We start from the raw sequence: 17,935 nt of genomic DNA on the forward strand, positions 1-17,935 counted from the left end.
AGAGAGAGAGGAGGAAGCAGGCTCCCCGAGAGAGCAGAGAGCCCGATGCGGGGCTCGATCCCAGGACTCCGAGATCATGACCTGAGCCGAAGGCAGCGGCTTAACCCACTGAGCCACCCAGGCGCCCCAAGACTCAATTATATATTTTTAAAGTTTTTATTCAAATTCCAGTTAGTTAACATACAGTGTAATATAAGTCTCAGCAATTCAACACTTCCACACAACATCAGGTACTCATTAAGACAAGTGCAATCCTTAATCCTCATCACCAATTTAACCCAACTCCACCCACCTCCCCTCTTGCAACCCTCAGTTTGCTATAGTTAAGTGACTCACTTGTTTTTAGATTAAGTAACATATATTATATACATGTAAGGAAGAGCAGAAATGCTCATATCCAACTAAATAAAACAAGTCTTGGCTTGTTCCTTTCTTAATGGGGATTTATATGGAGAATTCTCTGGATTGTAATCTTGGATTTAGATGAATGATTCAGATTCAGTGCATGCCATCTTTCTGTGCCTAGTCAGAATCTTACACATACACCATCTCACCTAATACCACATCTCTTTAGGGTGGTCCTACATCTAAGATATGGGAAATTTATTTAATTATGTGGACCTAGACTTTTCATTTGCTAAATAAGATGTAAGAAACTATCTAATATATAATTATTTGTCCTTAAATTTCCTCAAAAGCACATCATAAATGGAGTAAAAGTAATTATAATAAAATGTGCAATTGCTTATTGAAGAGGAAGAAAATTTTCTTCACTAATAGAATTTCTGTCTAAACTATATGATTTCTTTTCTTTCATTTATATTGCTTTTGTTCACTCATAATATAAGAACAGGTATATTAAGTGTAGAACTAAAGAAACAGTTTTAGAAACTTTCTTGGGAAAGGAAGGAGAGGAATAAGAGAAACAAATGTTGGGAAAGCTATTGACATAAATGAATGCCAGCTTTCCCTCTAAATTAAAATGAAAAGGCAAAATAAAGCTGTAATGTAGACTTTATTAATACTAATTGCATTATGCTTAACTGTATTCATTTCATATCCAAGTTTTTCTCTTGTCTTTATATCATGGGGCATGAAATTCTATGTAGCAAATGTATTCATTCCAAAATTGTAGCTGGCATATTCATTTCATCTAAGAATCATCGAGACTTGCGTTTCTCCAAAGTGCATGTAATCATTACAATTACTTTCACAAAGGTCTCCAAAACAAAATTCCTGCTCACTCACCTGATAATCATGAAACACAAACCTTTGAAAAGGGTGTGCTTGGTGGCTGTCCTCTGTGTGCTCTTCCAGACCCACTGTCATCATTCAACATCTACTCTATCTACTCCTGGACCTTGACTGACAAGAATATCACTTTCATCTTAATTTTCATTAATTCGTATGCATTATTCAGTTCTTAAAACACATCTAAGATAGGAAAGCAATTGAGGGGAATTAAGGCTGGATAATGGTGGTAGGACATTTTGATAAGGGCCTGAGTAGAAATAAAGACAAGGAGAAAGTTACAGGTCATTGGATAAAAGAGAACTTCCTATGCACTTTCTTATCTGCATTCAGTCCCTTTTCTAAATGTATCACTCCTCCTACTCACAGCTTTAATATTTTCTTCCTATAAATCCTCACATATGCTCTAAGACTTCTCCTTTTTGTTTACTGACCCTGAGGATTATGTTTATTTTTTAAGTGTTTTGAAGACAATAACAAGTGAGCCTGAAGCTATAGCTGAAAGTGTCATTTGGAATTGGTCTTCATTCTTTTAAAATTCTTACGGTGTGTCACATACAACATGTGCTCACTTAAATATTTTTATTTGGTTTATTCCTACTTAATAGTTATTGATCCTTTAATCACTCTAGATCCTATGAACAATGTCTAAAAAGCCAAGTAAAGACTCTTTAGTATAATATGTTAAAACCAAAGTAAAATTTATATTAGGGTTGGATCATTTCATTATTTACTTCCTTATTCTTTATTTACACACAATGCATACATTCCTCACCGTAAACAGTAGTAATACAGGAATTGAGAAGAGAAGTTCATAAAGATCTAAAGATGAGTACATTTTTGTGACATTCTCAGTACACTATACAACAGGAACTAAAAAGCATTAAATTTTTAATGAACTAAAAGACTTTCTTCCTTGTACAAATTAGCCTCTATGTTGTGTGTGTGTGTGTGTGTGTGTGTGTGTATGTGTATGCACATGTATATTTTCTTTATTTTAGAAATTACTGAATGATCAATAAATGACTTCAGTAGTGTAGGACAATACTATTTCCTAATCTTCCAAATTCTATATTCCTTATATATTGCTGTAACATGATCTCAAAAGGTGACAGCAATTGTGATAATAAAAGGCAAATATCTATTTACCTAATTTTTCTAAGTGAGCAAATTAGTGATAGTCAAGGTCAATTGATAAAAGAAATCATTTGATCGAATAAAACAATAGAAAATAAAACCTCTACTCCATCAGTGCTTTTTAATTGCTGCATACCTATAAGAATATTGTTTCAAAGTGATGTGATCCATAAAATAATTTCAAATTATAGATGGTGATGCTGAGATATTTAAAATTATATATCATATGGTTGCACTTAATTGTGGAGCATAAGGAATAACATGGAGGACATTAGGAGAAAGAAAGGAAAAGTGAAGGAGGGAAGGAAAAGTGAAGGAAATTGAAGGAGTAGACAAACGATGAGAGGCTGTGGACTCTGGGAAACTAACTGAGGGTTTTGGAAGGGAGGTGGGTGGGGGGATGAGTAAGCCTGGTGGTGGGTATTAAGGAGGGAACGTATTGTATGGAGCATTGAGTGTGGTGCAAAACCAATGACTCTTGGAACACTGAAAAAATAACATAAAATTTTTAAAAATAAAAATAAATAAAATAAAATACTTGACGTTTATACAAAAAAGCAGAAAATTTTAAAAAGGTAAATATATAAAATTATATATTTTCACATCACCAACTATTATCAAGTAGAAATAGGTAAACATCAGTGTTAATTGTGGCTTTATTTTTTTCATTCCTTTTTTTTTCTTTTTCCTTAATTGGAGCCTAACACAGGGATTGAACTCACAACCCTGAGATCAAGACCCAAACTGCAATCAAGACCTGAGGTGAAATCAAGAGCCAGACACTTAACAAGCGGAGCCACCCAGGCACCCCTTTATTTTCTTTGTATAAAAGAACTTCTGGAACCTTTTTGAATCAAGTAAATGGATCTTAAAAATGGATCTGTAGTGACAGAGTTTATTTTACTAGGATTTTCTGGACGATGGGAACTTCAGATTTTCTTCTTTGTAACATTCTCCTTAATCTACAGTGCCGCTGTGTTGGGAAATATTCTCATTATGGTCATAGTGACAATTAGTTCCAACCTTCATTCTCCCATGTATTTCCTCCTTGGAAACCTCTCTTTTCTGGATATGTGCCTCTCCACTGTCACAACACCCAGAATGATCACAGACTTACTCAATGAATACAAGACCATCTCCATATGGGGCTGCATGACCCAGATGTTCTTTATGCACTTCTTTGGGGGTGCTGAGGCAACTCTTTTGATAGCCATGGCGTTTGACAGATATGTAGCCATATGCAAACCCCTGCACTACAGGACAATCATGAACCAGAGGCTGCTGAGTGGATTTGTAATATTTTCATGGACAATTGGGTTTGTACACACCATGAGCCAGATGGTACTAATGGTAAACTTGCCTTTCTGTGGCCCCAATGTCATAGACAATATATTTTGTGACCTTCCCCTTGTGATTAAGCTTGCTTGTACGGACACATACACCCTGGAATTCTTTGTCATTGCTGACAGTGGGCTGCTCTCATTCATCTGTTTCATCCTCCTCCTTGTCTCCTACACTGTCATCCTGATCACTGTACAACAAAGATCATCCAGAGGACTCTCCAAGGCTCTGTCTACACTGTCTGCACACATCATTGTGGTCACTCTGTTCTTTGGACCTTGTATCTTTATTTATGCCTGGCCATTCAACAGTTTTGCAGGCAATAAAGTCCTTGCTGTATTTTACACTGTTATCACACCCTTACTGAATCCTATTATTTATACCCTGAGAAATCAGAAAATGCAAAGGGCCATGAGAAAATTACAGTTCCAACATGTTATCTCTACACAGAACTTCTAGACTTGAGCACTATATAATTAACACAACATTCAAATACTGTGCTAACAGAAGTTGAATAGGTTGTATATAATATACGCTTTCACTCTTTGAGTGACCAGTGCAGAAACATAACCTGTGCAGAATATCATAAAATATTTTAATTCACATTTACTGCTGCTAAAATACATAATGATAGTGACCCACCTACAGTAAAATAGATGTTTGAAATCACTGAGCACTTTTTGATAGATATTCAATATATGTTTGTTAGTGAAGAAATAAATATTTTAAAATATGGCAAATACTAATAGGGATAATTTTAATAGATATGATGTGTTAATGACATTCATAAATTTATACTATCTTTAAATGAGGTACCAGTACAAACCATGAGTGAAATAATCTGAACAATGAGAAAGATATGATTCTAATCTCTTGATCCAATGAGACAAAAAAGTAATAATAAATAATTAAATTTGACAGTAGAGTGAATATAAAATGCTAAAGAGAATATTAATATACCAGAGGGAAGGAACCAAAGCAAGAACAATTTCAGTAGAGCTAAAAAAGTAGTCTTGAAACAAAATGCTCCAGGAAATATCGTTAAGTATGTACAGTTGACTTTCAAACCTCAATAAATAAAAGTAGAAGCATATTTCTTGATTTTAGGTACTATATCATGTAACTTTGTCTTTCCAAGTGCTTTACATGCACTACCCTTAAATTTTCCTCTGGTAAATTCATAATCCTTATTTTAATTATCAGTTGAATCTGATTTGGTTGTGAGTATTGAGGAAGAAGCAGCGCATGCTAAATTGGGAATCCCCTACATATTGATGGTAATATTAAGTATTCTTTCCTAATTCAAGACAGCAAAGTTTCTTGTTTCCTCTACGCAACAGCGTTCTAACTGTTCCTTAAGCACTGTATAAGTTCTTTCTTCCATTGAATGCATTCTCTACCAGCACCCAGAGTGGTGTGATTAAAATGCAATTCTCAGTGTTTCTTTCCTGGCTAAAACTATTTTGTGTCATTAAGACATAGGTTCATATCCTTCACTGGCTGTCAAAACCTATCCTGCCTCTGGAATTTATCTTTAATGTACATTTTCTTTCATAATGTTACATCACAGTGACTTTCTTTCAAATTCTCTGAAGTGTCAGGTGTCTTAATTTAGGACTATTTCCAGGCTGTTTCCTTCACATAGAATGAACTTCCTTCACTTCTACACCTAGCTAACTTCCTCCTAGAGTTTAGAACCTGGAAAAAATACCACATTAAAAAAAATATTTTTAAAAGATTTATTTATTTATTTATTATTTATTTATTTATTTATTTATTTGAGGGGGTGAGGGGCAGAGGGAGAAGAAGAGCAAGAATCCCAGGCAGACTCCCTGCTGAGCCTAGGGTCCAATGCAGGGCTCAATTCCATCACCCTGAGACCATGACCTGAGCCAAAATCAAGAGTTGGAAGCTTAATGACAGAGCCACCCACACACCCCAAAATCAATTAAATATTTTAAAAGAAGGTAAATAAATCACATTTGAAGTCCAGTATGAAGCTTCAGCTCTATTCCAGAAGGGTAAACCAGCACTGAACCAGTGCCCACTTTAAGAACATCTACAGAATAAAACAAAAAACAAAAAACAAAACAAAAAAATCTACAGAATACTGTTGCCTAGAGATCCTACAAATTTGGGAAAGTACTGTCATTTGGGCTTTGTGCCCTAACTGGGATGGATATTGTCTGGAGGCCATGCTCAATGCACAGTTTCTGAGAAATAAGAGAGAGAGAGATAGAGATTATTAGAAGAAGCCTACCTAGGAGAAGCAGACAGCGAGAAAAAAACTGTTATCCAAATTGGATTCAGAATGTAGATGAAAATAAATGGGTCCTTCACAAAGGTTGGGCTTGTCATCATATTCTTTGTATATTCCCACACACCAGTGTGAGAATTTTCTTTTAACTTGCTACTTAAGGGTATACACTCAGGCATTTGGCAAAAGGAAACACAAGTACTTGGTGAAAAAAAAAATGTTACTTGAAAACAAGTTACACTGAACTCTCAGAGAAAGGTTTTACAAATAAAAATTCATAATAAAAAATCACAAGACAAACAAAAACATCCCAGAAAATGGGATGGTCAGGAGAAAGTGAAAAAACAATGCATAAAATGGGAGGAAAAAAATATTAATAAGTCATGGATCTCATAAGGGACATGGGTACAGAATATATATAGAACTATTACAATTCCAGAACTGAAAGACAAATGCTTGGAAAATGGGCAAAATATCTAAGTAAAAAAGTCTTCACAGAAGATATACAAATAAGCACATGAAAAAATGCTCAAAACCATTAGTCACTAGAAATACAAATGAAAATCACAGTAAGATACCACTTCATAACCATTAGGATGGCTATAATCACAAAAGACAGATGAGAACACAGAGAAGTTGGAACACTCATACACTGCTGGTGGAAAATAAAAACGGTGCAACCACTTTGGGGAAAATTCTAGAAGTTCATCTAAGTGTTAAACATATAGTTACCACATGACCTAGCAATTTCACTCCAAATATGTATACAACAGAAATGAAAACACATGCCCACATGAAAGACTAAACATGAATGGTTAAAGCAGTTACAGTCATGGTTACTTTATTCACAAAAGTAAAAAAAATTTAAAAAAAAGAACCCAGAATCATCAACTAATGAGTAGATAAACCAAAGGTGGTATAGCTATACAATGGAATATTATTTGGGAATAAAAAGGAATCAAGTACTGACAGATGCTATAATATGCATGACTCTCTTGAAAAATTAGGTAATGTACAAGAAAGGAGGCACAAAAGACCACAAATTACATGAGTCCATTTGTATAAAGTGTCCACAATAAACAAACCTTTAGAGGCACAAAGTAGATTAATAGTTATGTAGGTGTGGGGTGAGGGAAACAAGGATGTGGTCTTTTTTGACTGGCTTCTTTCCTTTAGCCTAATGTTTTCAAGACTCAACCACATGGGCATTCATCAATACTTAATGCTAGAGCCACATCAGCAACATGGAAGAGTGGGAAATCCCTCCTTACCCCCATAAGCACATCAATTCATCCACAATTCATGTGAGAATTCCTTTTTTAAATAAAGATTTTATATATTTATTTGACAGAAAGATCACAAGTAGGCAGAGCAGCAGGCAGAGAGAGAGAGGGCGAATCAAGCTCCCTGTTGAGCAGAGAGCCCAATGTGGGGCTTGATCCTAGGACCCTGAGATCATGAACTGAGCCGAAGGCAGAGGCTTAACCCACTGAGCCAATGAGGCGTCCCTTGAAAATTACTTTGGAGAAAAATCAAAAACTAACTGAAAGTCTCCTGCATCCCTGGAGAATGCAAAACGATGTCCACTGAAGCATTTAAGGAAATTTAGGACACCCTCTCACTGGAGATCCTGCCCAGATTTTAGAGTCCTAGAGTTTTCCCTCCAGTGCCTTGACCTTACCATAAAACACCCGCCTTGCCTGAGTGTTTATATTTTGTTGGAGCTGTGTAACTCTGTGAGATCTTTAGTCTACTTCTGTCTATGGTACTTCTACTGCAGGAGATAAGGACGTCTTTCTAAACTATAAAAGAATTCCTTAGGTCCTTAAGCTTAGCCTATAACTTCTTGTTATAGTCTTCTGTTTCTTATTCCAAGGCATTAATACAACTTAGCAATAAGCAAACAACTCCACTATTTATAAGAATTTTTCTCCCCTTATCTTTCAAATAACTGGATCATTCACTTACAATAGCATTCCTTTTCCCCAAGATGTTTCCTCAGGTCACCACCACTGAAATCTTTAGGCTTTTTGTTTTTTGTTTTTAAGCAGGTTCCACTCCCCCTGTGGGGCTTGAACTCATGACCCTAAGATTAATAGTCACCTGCTCTACTGACTGAGCCTGCCAGGTGCCACACCACCATTGAAGTCTTAAGCAATCGGCATTTATATTATGGCAAGATGTGTCTGTGTCCATCTACCACTCATAATGGAGTCCTATTCCCACACCAGGTAGTGAGTAAATCAACCACAATCCCCATTTATCACTTGTTTTCTCAGATCACTCTCAGTGCCACTTATGTTAGTTTAGGTCATCTGAGGAGACACATAGACAAAATTAGTCTATGAGTGAGATTACATTCACAGTGGAATACTACTCAGTAATAAAATTTAAAAACATTTTAAACCAGTACATGCAACAACGTTGATCCATCTCTAAGGCATGTTATTAGAAAATACTAAAAAAAAAAAGTGTACATATTGTGAGATTTTATTTAAATGAAATTTTAAAATAGACAAAACTGATATTTAGTGATAGAAATGAGAATAGTCCACATCCCCTCCAACACACGTTATTTCCTGTCTTGTGAATTTTGGCCATTCTAACTGGTGTAAGGTGGTATCTCAATGTGGTTTTAATTTGAATCTACCTGATGGCTAGTGATGATGAACATTTTTTCATGTGTCTGATAGCCATTTGTTTTTTTTTTTTTTAAGATTTTATTTATTTATTTGACAGACAGAGATCACAAGTAGACAGAGAGGCAGGCAGAGAGAGAGAGAAAGAGGGGAAGCAGGCTCCCTGCTGAGCAGAGAGCCCGATGCGGGACTTGATCCCAGGACCCTGAGATCATGACCTGAGCCGAAGGCAGCGGCTTAACCCACTGAGCCACACAGGCGCCCTCTGATAGCCATTTGTATGTCTTCATTGGAGAAGTGTCTGTTCATATCTTCTGCCCATTTTTTGATATGATTATCTATTTTGTGTGTGTTGAGTTTGAGGAGTTTTTTATAGATCCTGGATATCAACCTTTTGTCTGTACTGTCATTTGCAAATATCTTCTCCCATTCCATGGGTTGACTCTTTGTTTTCTTGACTGTTTCCTTTGTTGGGCAGAAGCTTTTGATTTTGATGAAGTCCCAAAAGTTCATTTTCGCTTTTGTTTCCTTTGCCTTTGGAGACATATCTTGAAAGAAGTTGCTGTGGCTGATATCGAAGAGATTACTGCCGATATTCTCCTCTAGGATTCTGATGGATTCCTGTCTCACATTGAGGTCTTTCATCCATTTCGAGTTTATCTTTGTGTATGGTGTAAGAGAATGGTCAAGTTTCATTCTTCTACATATAGCTGTCCAGTTTTCCCAGCACCATTTATTGAAGGGGAACCCTCTTACACTGTTGGTGGGAATGCAAGTTGGTGCAGCCACTTTGGAGAACACTGTGGAGATTCCTCAAGAAATTAAAAATAGAGCTTCCCTATGACCCTGCAATTGCACTACTGGGTATTTACCCCAAAGATACAGATGTAGTGAAAAGAAGGGCCATCTGTACCCTAATGCTTATAGCAGCAATGGCCACGGTCGCCAAACTGTGGAAAGAACCAAGATGCCCTTCAACGGATGAATGGATAAGGAAGATGTGGTCCATATACACTATGGAGTATTATGCCTCCATCAGAAAGGATGAATACCCAACTTTTGTAGCAACATGGATGGGACTGGAAGAGATTATGCTGAGTGAAATAAGTCAAGCAGAGAGAGTCAATTATCATATGGTTTCACTTATTTGTGGAGCATAACAAATAGCATGGAGGACAAGGGGAGATGGAGAGGAGAAGGGAGTTGAGGGAAATTGGAAGGGGAGGTGAACCATAAGAGACTATGGACTCTGAAAGACAATCTGAGGGTTTTGAAGGGGCGGGGGGTGGGAGGTTGGGGGAACCAGGTGGTGGGTATTGGAGAGGGCATGGAATGCATGGAGCATTGGGTGTGGTGCAAAAACAATGAATACTGTTACACTGAAAATAAATTTTAAAAAATTAAAAAAAAAAGGAAAAGAAAATATTAAATGTTTACTTCCATCAAAAAAAAAAAAAAAAAAAAGAGAGAGAGAGAGAGAGAGAGAATAGTCTTCAGCCCTGATGGTGAATATTTCCTGAGAAGGAGCCCAAGGGAAATTTTTGTGTGATAAATGTTTTGTAATTTGATAAGCGTAGTAGTTTCATAGATAAATGCATAGGGAAAAAATTCAATATATACATAAAGATTAGTTCATTTTAATGTCTATAAGATATTTCTCATATCATACAGGGCATTAAAAACAGGTTAGTGAAAAAAAAGAAGAACAAAAGCAATAAATAAAGTGGTTTAAAGTAGGATTTGGGATGATATAATTTTAACAGTACTAGCAATAAAAGAAAATGTTTTGATACATTGTGGAAATAATATTAATTATTTTAGAGCAATATCTTACCTTGTTTTTTTCTCTAGGATTTACTGTCTTTATTTATTTTTTTTTATTTATTTTTTTAATTACCATGTAATGTATTATTTGCTTCAGGAGCACAGTTCTGTGAATCATCAGTCTACACAATTCACAGCACTCACCGTGCTTGCTTTGTTTCTTTACAAGAAACCTCTTTTTTTCTCCCTTGAGGGGTCTCTAGCCAGCTGTAAGTTCTAGTCAATGTCTAAATATATGCCCTAAGGTGAAAGTAGTCTTGGGGAAAAGGAATTCTAGGTTGGCTGGGCTTAATAGATATCTAAGATATCTATTAATAGATATCTAACAACGTTTAGTCTATTTTTCTATTAAGCGTATATCAACCTCTCAGTTCAAACTGAGAAACATAGTCTTCAGAGTTATAGGTCATTTCACATGAATACAGAGAGCTTTAGTCTTCTTATTTGACAAGATAACATGTTAAAATTTTGAGGAAAATAGATTCCTGTCACAATTTCATTATAAATAAAAATGGGTGACTAATAAGAAGACTCTCAGAGGTTCTATTCCTCTATGTTTGTATTAGAAACTGTAATGTTTAGAAAAACATTCTAATTTTTAATAGAGAAATCAGTTTGTCTCTCAAGGTGCAATGTGTAATGCAAAGGGTTCTTCCTTTTATATTGAATTATCTCCTATGATGATCTGTTCCTTTCCCTAATAGTAAAGTGGGTTTTGTTTCAAGAACTTGAAGGCTGATTTTGAGTTATGACTTCTGAATTCTGAATTGACTCCTCTTTGCCTAGAAATTATAAAGCAATGAACTTCTCTATAGGATCAAACATCCATCCAATAAAAAGGAAAGAAAGAGAGAAAGAAAGAGTGAGAGAAAGAAGAAAAAATATATATATATATATATAATAAAATGATAGTATCTGTTTTTGTCCTGTTACCTTAACATCAGATCTCTGCATCAAAGCAAGCTCAACCTCTACTTATTTTTGTTACCCTATATTTCATATAACTAGGGTTAAAGTTACTAGAAAGATGGGGCGCCTGGGTGGCTCAGCAGGTTAAAGCCTCTGCCTTCAGCTCAGGTTATGATCCCAGGGTCCTGGGATGGAGCCCCGCAACGGGCTCTCTGCTCAGCAGGGAGCCTGCTTCCTCCTCTCTCTCTGCCTGCTTCTCTGCCTACTTGTGATCTCTGTCTGCCAAATAAATAAATAAAATCTATAAAAATAATTTTAAAAATAAATAAAAGTTACTAGAAAGAGTCCACTGTCTGATATGATCTTCAAAATCAGTGTACTGCTATTACACAGGGATATTTTTTTAAATTTTTTCATTGTGGATAAGAACAAACTTAATTGTAGAACTATGAAGTATTATTAAATTCAAAATAACATACAGATTCAAGACCTAAAATAGATGAGAGAAGAAAACTTCTGGAATGGTAGAAAGTAGCAAGCAAGCTTGAATCCTAGGGACATGGCTGGAGTAGAAGCACTGACAAGCAGGGTAGCCTAGAGGAAATAGGTATCAGAGAACAGCCTCACATCTCTTCCTGTACTGGTACTGCTGCCTCCAACTCAGCCACTAAATCTGCCAGTGAAACACCAAACTTACCACACAGCTCACCTGCCTCCTCTGTTACCTCTTTAAATGTTCTTGGATTTCTTCTCTCCCTCTCTTTTTCTCTCTTTTTTCCAAGCTATTGATTTCTTCTGCTTTCAATATCAGCAATTTATGTATGATTAAGGAAAAAAGAGTGTAAGTCACAGGTTGTGTTATACTATCAAGACCTCTAAGGCTTGCCCAAAATATTGAAATCTCGTTGTTTCCTAGTCATCCCTTCTTTGCTAACCTGAATATAAGAGATACACTGTTTGCTATTACATCATGTAAAATGGAGATAGTTTATTTTTTCAAAATTGAGATACTGTTATTTTTTAAAATTTCAAACTAAAATAACTAATTTTATTAAAGTTTAATAAATGAAAAAATGTAAAGAAGAAAAAAATAACATCCTAGAGGAAGGGGTTTTTCATTATTAGGATTTAGAGAGGTGTAACCTATAAAGTTTCAAGTGGGTAGCAATCTAACTGGTCACTCATGCATTGCTCCAGAAACATTGGAGGATGGAAAAGAGAAGGGCTTCACATATCATAGTGACTTGTTTGGGGAAGTGTCTTCAGAATAAATATGGAATGTGGGAAATGTATAAATTTCCTTAAAGATATGGCTCAAGAGTATTGTAGACAAAGGGTTGACAGCACCAGATGATTATTTTAATCCTGTGTGTGATAAAATACAGGAAGACAGAGAGATCCTAAGAAGAAATACTTATATCAATTTTCAAAAGATTTTACAGAAAATATGGAAGGCCTAGGACAGTCTCTCCCACTGGCAAAAACAAACAGAAAAAGACTTCATGAAAGAAATAACTTCAGAATAAGGAATAAATCAATGACGTGGCTCTAAGTGCATTTGATAAGCCTTCAGAAACACCAGAGACAGTGCCTAGTAGAATCTTGGCTGGAAAATAGAATCTCCAAGAATCTTACAGGTTTTTTCCACATTAGCTAAGAACATTTAAAGCAGAAAAACATCTGTCTCAGAAAGAATTATAGATGTGGCTTTTGGAGCATGAAGCATACACAAAAATGATTCCTTAGATATGCACAAGGCTTTTAAGAGAAAAATTCTGGCAAAGCAAAAGCTACGTTGGACTGAAAAGGACAGAGAGTGCACAATAGAGTCCTCTCGGCAAAAGGTTTGAAAAGACACTACAAAGAAGATGACATCCAAGTAGCAAACATTTGACAAGTTTCTCGCTACCATTCCTCATCAAAGATAAGTAGATCAAAACTACAAGTAGATGCTACTACATGCTAACTTGAACTGCTAAGTTCAGAAGACTAAAAATACAAATTGTGAAGATAAAAAACATTTTTCTCTCATATATCGACAGTAGGGGTATAAAATGTTATAGTCACTATAGAAAGCAGGGTCTTTTCTCAAGCATTAAAAATATCCTGACCCTATGTTCCAGCAACCCAACTCATATAAATAGGACCACAGAATATGTATCATTTCTATTATTTTCAAAAACATACAAAACTAACCCATGTTGATAAAAATAAGAATAGTGGTTATTTTGGGGGATGTCATTGTCTGAAAAGGATCTCAAGGTACTTTCTTATGTGTTGTAAGACTATCTCCCTTTGTCATGGTCAGAAGGTACATACATGCTCAAAAACCTACCTAACTGTATACTGAAGGTTTGTTCACTTTATTGTACATAAATTATTCACTCAGTAAATTACAGAAAGAAATAGCATGTACATGCATGCACACACTTAATATTGACCCTCTACTTATATTTCTGTTAATTTTTCTTTTATGTAGTCAAAAAATGACACATTTAGGTTTAATTGTTACATAATTAACAATAACACTGGGATAGCCAAAAAATTATAAATAACATATTTTACTCATTAGGGGAAAATTTAAAGTTATATATTAATGAACTGAATAATAATAAGCAGCCATATAAAAAGTTAGGAAACTCTTTAAGCATCAACATGAAAAATTCCCTAAGATATACGTTAAGTGAAAAGTAAGGTACAAGATATTGTGTGATATGTTTCAAATACATGTTCAAAAGAGGGAAAAAGAATGTACATAAATATTATTTACACAGTCTCAATTTCAGAAAACTTACACAAGGAATCGATCTTTTCTTCACTTGTACCTGGGTTATTGTAACATGGGTGACTGTGATGGGAAGATTTCTCACTGAACATATTTTTTTAATTTTAAAAACATGTGTATCTATGCAAATATATTTCTTTTTTTCTTTTTTTTTTAGTTTGAGAGTTGAATCTGTTTTATTACAGTCTTACAATGACAGTTTCTACACTATTTTACACAGCATTTTCAGAGTATTTAACATTTACTTTGACAGCAAAGCTGTGGAAAGAAAGGTTCTGACCGAGTGGTTATGGATGAAAAGCCAGGTAAGAAGCTTGACTTTAAGGAATAATTTGTATCCTGTTAATTGCCCTATGGGTCTTAATGAAATGAGATAGACTATAATCCATTATTAGTGGGCTAACGAGGCACATCTGAAAAGTTGGCACGTATATTGGAAGTTCCTTGATGATGAATGATGTCGAACATCTTTTCAAGTACCTGTTGGCCATCTGTGTCTTCTTTGGAAAAATGTCTATTCAGAGCCTCTACTCATTGTAAAATCAGACCATGTTTTGTTTTGTTTTGCCATTGAGTGGTATGAGATCTTCATGTATTTTAGATATCCACTCTACTCCAAGTCCTATTTCTATGTTCCCTTTTCATTGACTGGCACCACCATTCATTTGGACAGGCTAGTTTATCTCTCATCCTATCGACCACTGAATTTTGAAATTTTTACCTTCAAAACATCTTTTGAATTCTTCTGTTAGTTTCCACCATAGTCTGAACAACATTTTTTTTAATGTGGAATACTGCATTATTAGCCTTAAAATGGCTTTCTTGTATGCAATCTGACCTTCACCCTGGCAGAATAACCCTTTCAAATATGAATCTGTTGATACCACCACTTAGACAAAACACTTCAGAAATTCCCCTTTGCATTTAGGATAAAGACTATTTCTTTTTTTTTTTTTCTTAATTTTTATGCAAACATATTTCTTATGCAAAAAATAAATGTATGTTTAAAACAACAGTTTTTTCCTATTACTAAACTAATCTTGTCCAAGTCATTCCCATATTGCTAAATTGCAATGCTATTCATGGTTAACCCATCTAAATTCTTGAGTTATTTCTGATTCCCCTTTTCAGATACCATGTCTTTTGGCAAATCCAAATGACCCTACCTTAAAAATATGAGTAGAGTTCTCTTTATTTTTTTCTGCTACCTACTTCCTTCTTTCATCTTCCCCCAAGCTAAGTCCCCAGACTCTCCTGCAGATAGTACAGCAAAATCTTCAACCTGTTCTCCTTGCTTTTAAAACTTGCGTCCTTCATATCTCTTCTCCGCAGTAGCCAGAGTGGCCTTGAGATTACAAAAGCCCTATTATAATTACACAGATAAAATAATGACTGAATGCCATATCCTGTGCAACTGCTGCCTACCTCTCAGACATGATCTTGTACTTTCCTCCCGTTTGCCCATCACTTAGTCACCACTACAATCTCCTTTTTTGTTTCTCAATGCACCAGCTTTTTTGCCTTCATGGTCTTTGTATTTGCTCTTCCCATTGCCTGTTACGCCCTTCTCTCAGACCTCCTCAGAGCTAGATTTAGCTAATTATTCAACTTAAACGTCACTTCCTCAAAAAAGACTTTTCTAACATCTAACTAAAAGAACACCCTACTTGTCTGCATTTGTTCTCCAAAATATCACTCTTAGATCCTTTCATTTCTGACATTTTTAAAATTTAAATTCCATTAGCCAGAATAATTAGTTTTTGTAGTTTTTCAATGTATTAGTTCTCTATAACACCCACTGCTCATCACAATATGTGCTTTCCTTAATACCCATCACCCAGTTATCCCAGCCTCCCACCTACCTCCCTTTCCACAACCTTCAATGTGTTTTCCAGAGTCCAGAGGTCTCTCATGGTTTGTCTCTTTCTCAGATTTCTTCTATTCCTTCCCTTCCCCTATCATCTTCTGTGCTATTTCTTATATTCCACACATTTTTTTTTAAGCCTATCTTCTTTACTCTTTGACTGACTCCTTCACTGGCATGTTAAATCCCTGACACCAAGGGCCTTGGATACCAGAACACTGTGAACAGTAGACCCGCCCATACAATAAGCCTTCCACATGATAGATACTTAAAACATTTTTGTAAAAGAAAGCAATGCCTTTCCACAGTTTCTGATTGGGAAGTATCTGAGGACTCCGTGACACTTTCCCCAAGAACAGACATTGTGAGTGGAACCAGGACTACAATCTTGTCTTCTGAATTCTAGTCTTGTATTTTTGTCACTGCTGGATGCCTTGTGTAGTAAACTACTTCAGGTCATCATGAAATACAACTCTTAAAACGCATACATGGACACCCACACCCACACACATCTTTTTTTCTTTTTATTAACATATAATGTATTATCTGTTTCAGGGATATAGGTCTGTGAATCATCAGTCTTACACAATTCACAGCACTCCCCATAGCACATACCCTCCCCCCTGTCCATCACACCACTATCCCAACCCTCCCACCCACTTCTATTCCAGCAACCCTCAGTTTGTTTCCTGAGATTAAAAGTCTCTTATGGTTTGTCTCCTTCCCTGGTCCCATCTTATTTCATTTTTCCCTCCTTTCCTCCCACAACCCCTCACCTTGTTTCTCATACATGGACACACACACACACACACACACACACCCCTTTCTTTTGATATTAAAAATTGCCAAAGATGAATAAGCTTTCTCAGCTGAGAGGAGAGACCCACTATAGATTAATTAAGAGTGCCATATTACTTTTAATCACTTCTAAGGCATCGTGGTAAATTCTGAGAAGTGAGATCCTGGCAAGTCTGTAATTAGATGAAATCACAACAACAAAAAAAGAAAAACAAAAGACTTTGTATTTCCAAAGATCTCTCCTTTCTCCACCCTCTAGTTTCCTACTCCCTCCGCACCGCCCCCCCCACTCCTGTTTTGGTAAGTGCACATGTGGCTTTGTGGTATAGCATCTCTGTAGGCATGGATTTTCTGTCCCTTCATCTTTTCTCCCTTTTTTTTTTTCCATATATGTCGTGTCACTTCTTTTCTTCTGCTCTTTTATCTTTTCCAATTATCTTATATTTCTAGCTTTCTAACATTTCAAGAAGTAAAATTATTTATTTGCAGCACAAATTTAATAGGAAAAAACTGCAAACAATATTATCTCCATCTCTTTATCTTTTTTCTCCACTTTTCATCATCTCCCACTATACCTCTGGCTGAACTGGACATAAATCTGAATGGAAGTATACTTGACTGTGTATTGCATTTATTTTATAAAAGTTAAGTTTATTGCTAATTTTAATATGAGTCAGATTTATTGCATCTTCTCTTTTAATGTATAACAAAGAAACTAAAATAAATGGATTTTTGTATGATTAAGTATTTTTTCTTTACTGTTGGAATACAACCCAGATCCTCGCCAGTGCCACTGGGGTGGTGTTGAGTCCTGTGAGAAAACTCCAGGAGATGGAGGGGAAAAGTCTTCCTGGGTGGAGGCCCAGAGTAAACATGGGAGGATCCCTGGAGTGTTTTCAGTCTTCCTTTAGATAGATCTGGTAAGTGTGGAGAATCCAGAACTTGCTCTTGTCATTTAAATCTAAGAGATACTGTCATTGAAAGCTAAGAGATAATCGTTGCTGTTCACTTGTCTCACTTGATTGCCGCATGCAAATCACATCTCACGTGTAGCTCACACCATGCATATAAATCTACATCTGTTTGTAATCGGATCTTGTGGAAGGTATACAAGAAGAAGTGATTGTAAG

The 17,935-nt window shown here is 35.8% G+C and overlaps 1 protein-coding gene across 1 annotated transcript; it reads left to right on the plus strand.

Moving 5' to 3' along the window:
- The first annotated feature begins 3,246 nt into the window (after positions 1 to 3,246).
- LOC125104895 (olfactory receptor 4L1-like) lies at positions 3,247 to 4,188 on the plus strand. The gene has a single exon (XM_047737794.1). The coding sequence runs from the start codon at positions 3,250 to 3,252 to the stop codon at positions 4,186 to 4,188; it is 939 nt and encodes a 312-aa protein (XP_047593750.1). The 5' UTR covers positions 3,247 to 3,249.
- The last annotated feature ends 13,747 nt before the right edge of the window (positions 4,189 to 17,935 follow it).

The sequence above is a fragment of the Lutra lutra genome, chromosome 7 (assembly GCF_902655055.1).
Source record: "Lutra lutra chromosome 7, mLutLut1.2, whole genome shotgun sequence".
NCBI lineage: Eukaryota > Metazoa > Chordata > Mammalia > Carnivora > Mustelidae > Lutra > Lutra lutra.

Bases quoted from the DNA above. Each gene is read 5' to 3' on its own strand.
- LOC125104895 (XM_047737794.1), top strand. From the start codon at position 3,250: ATGGATCTTAAAAATGGATCTGTAGTGACAGAGTTTATTTTACTAGGA.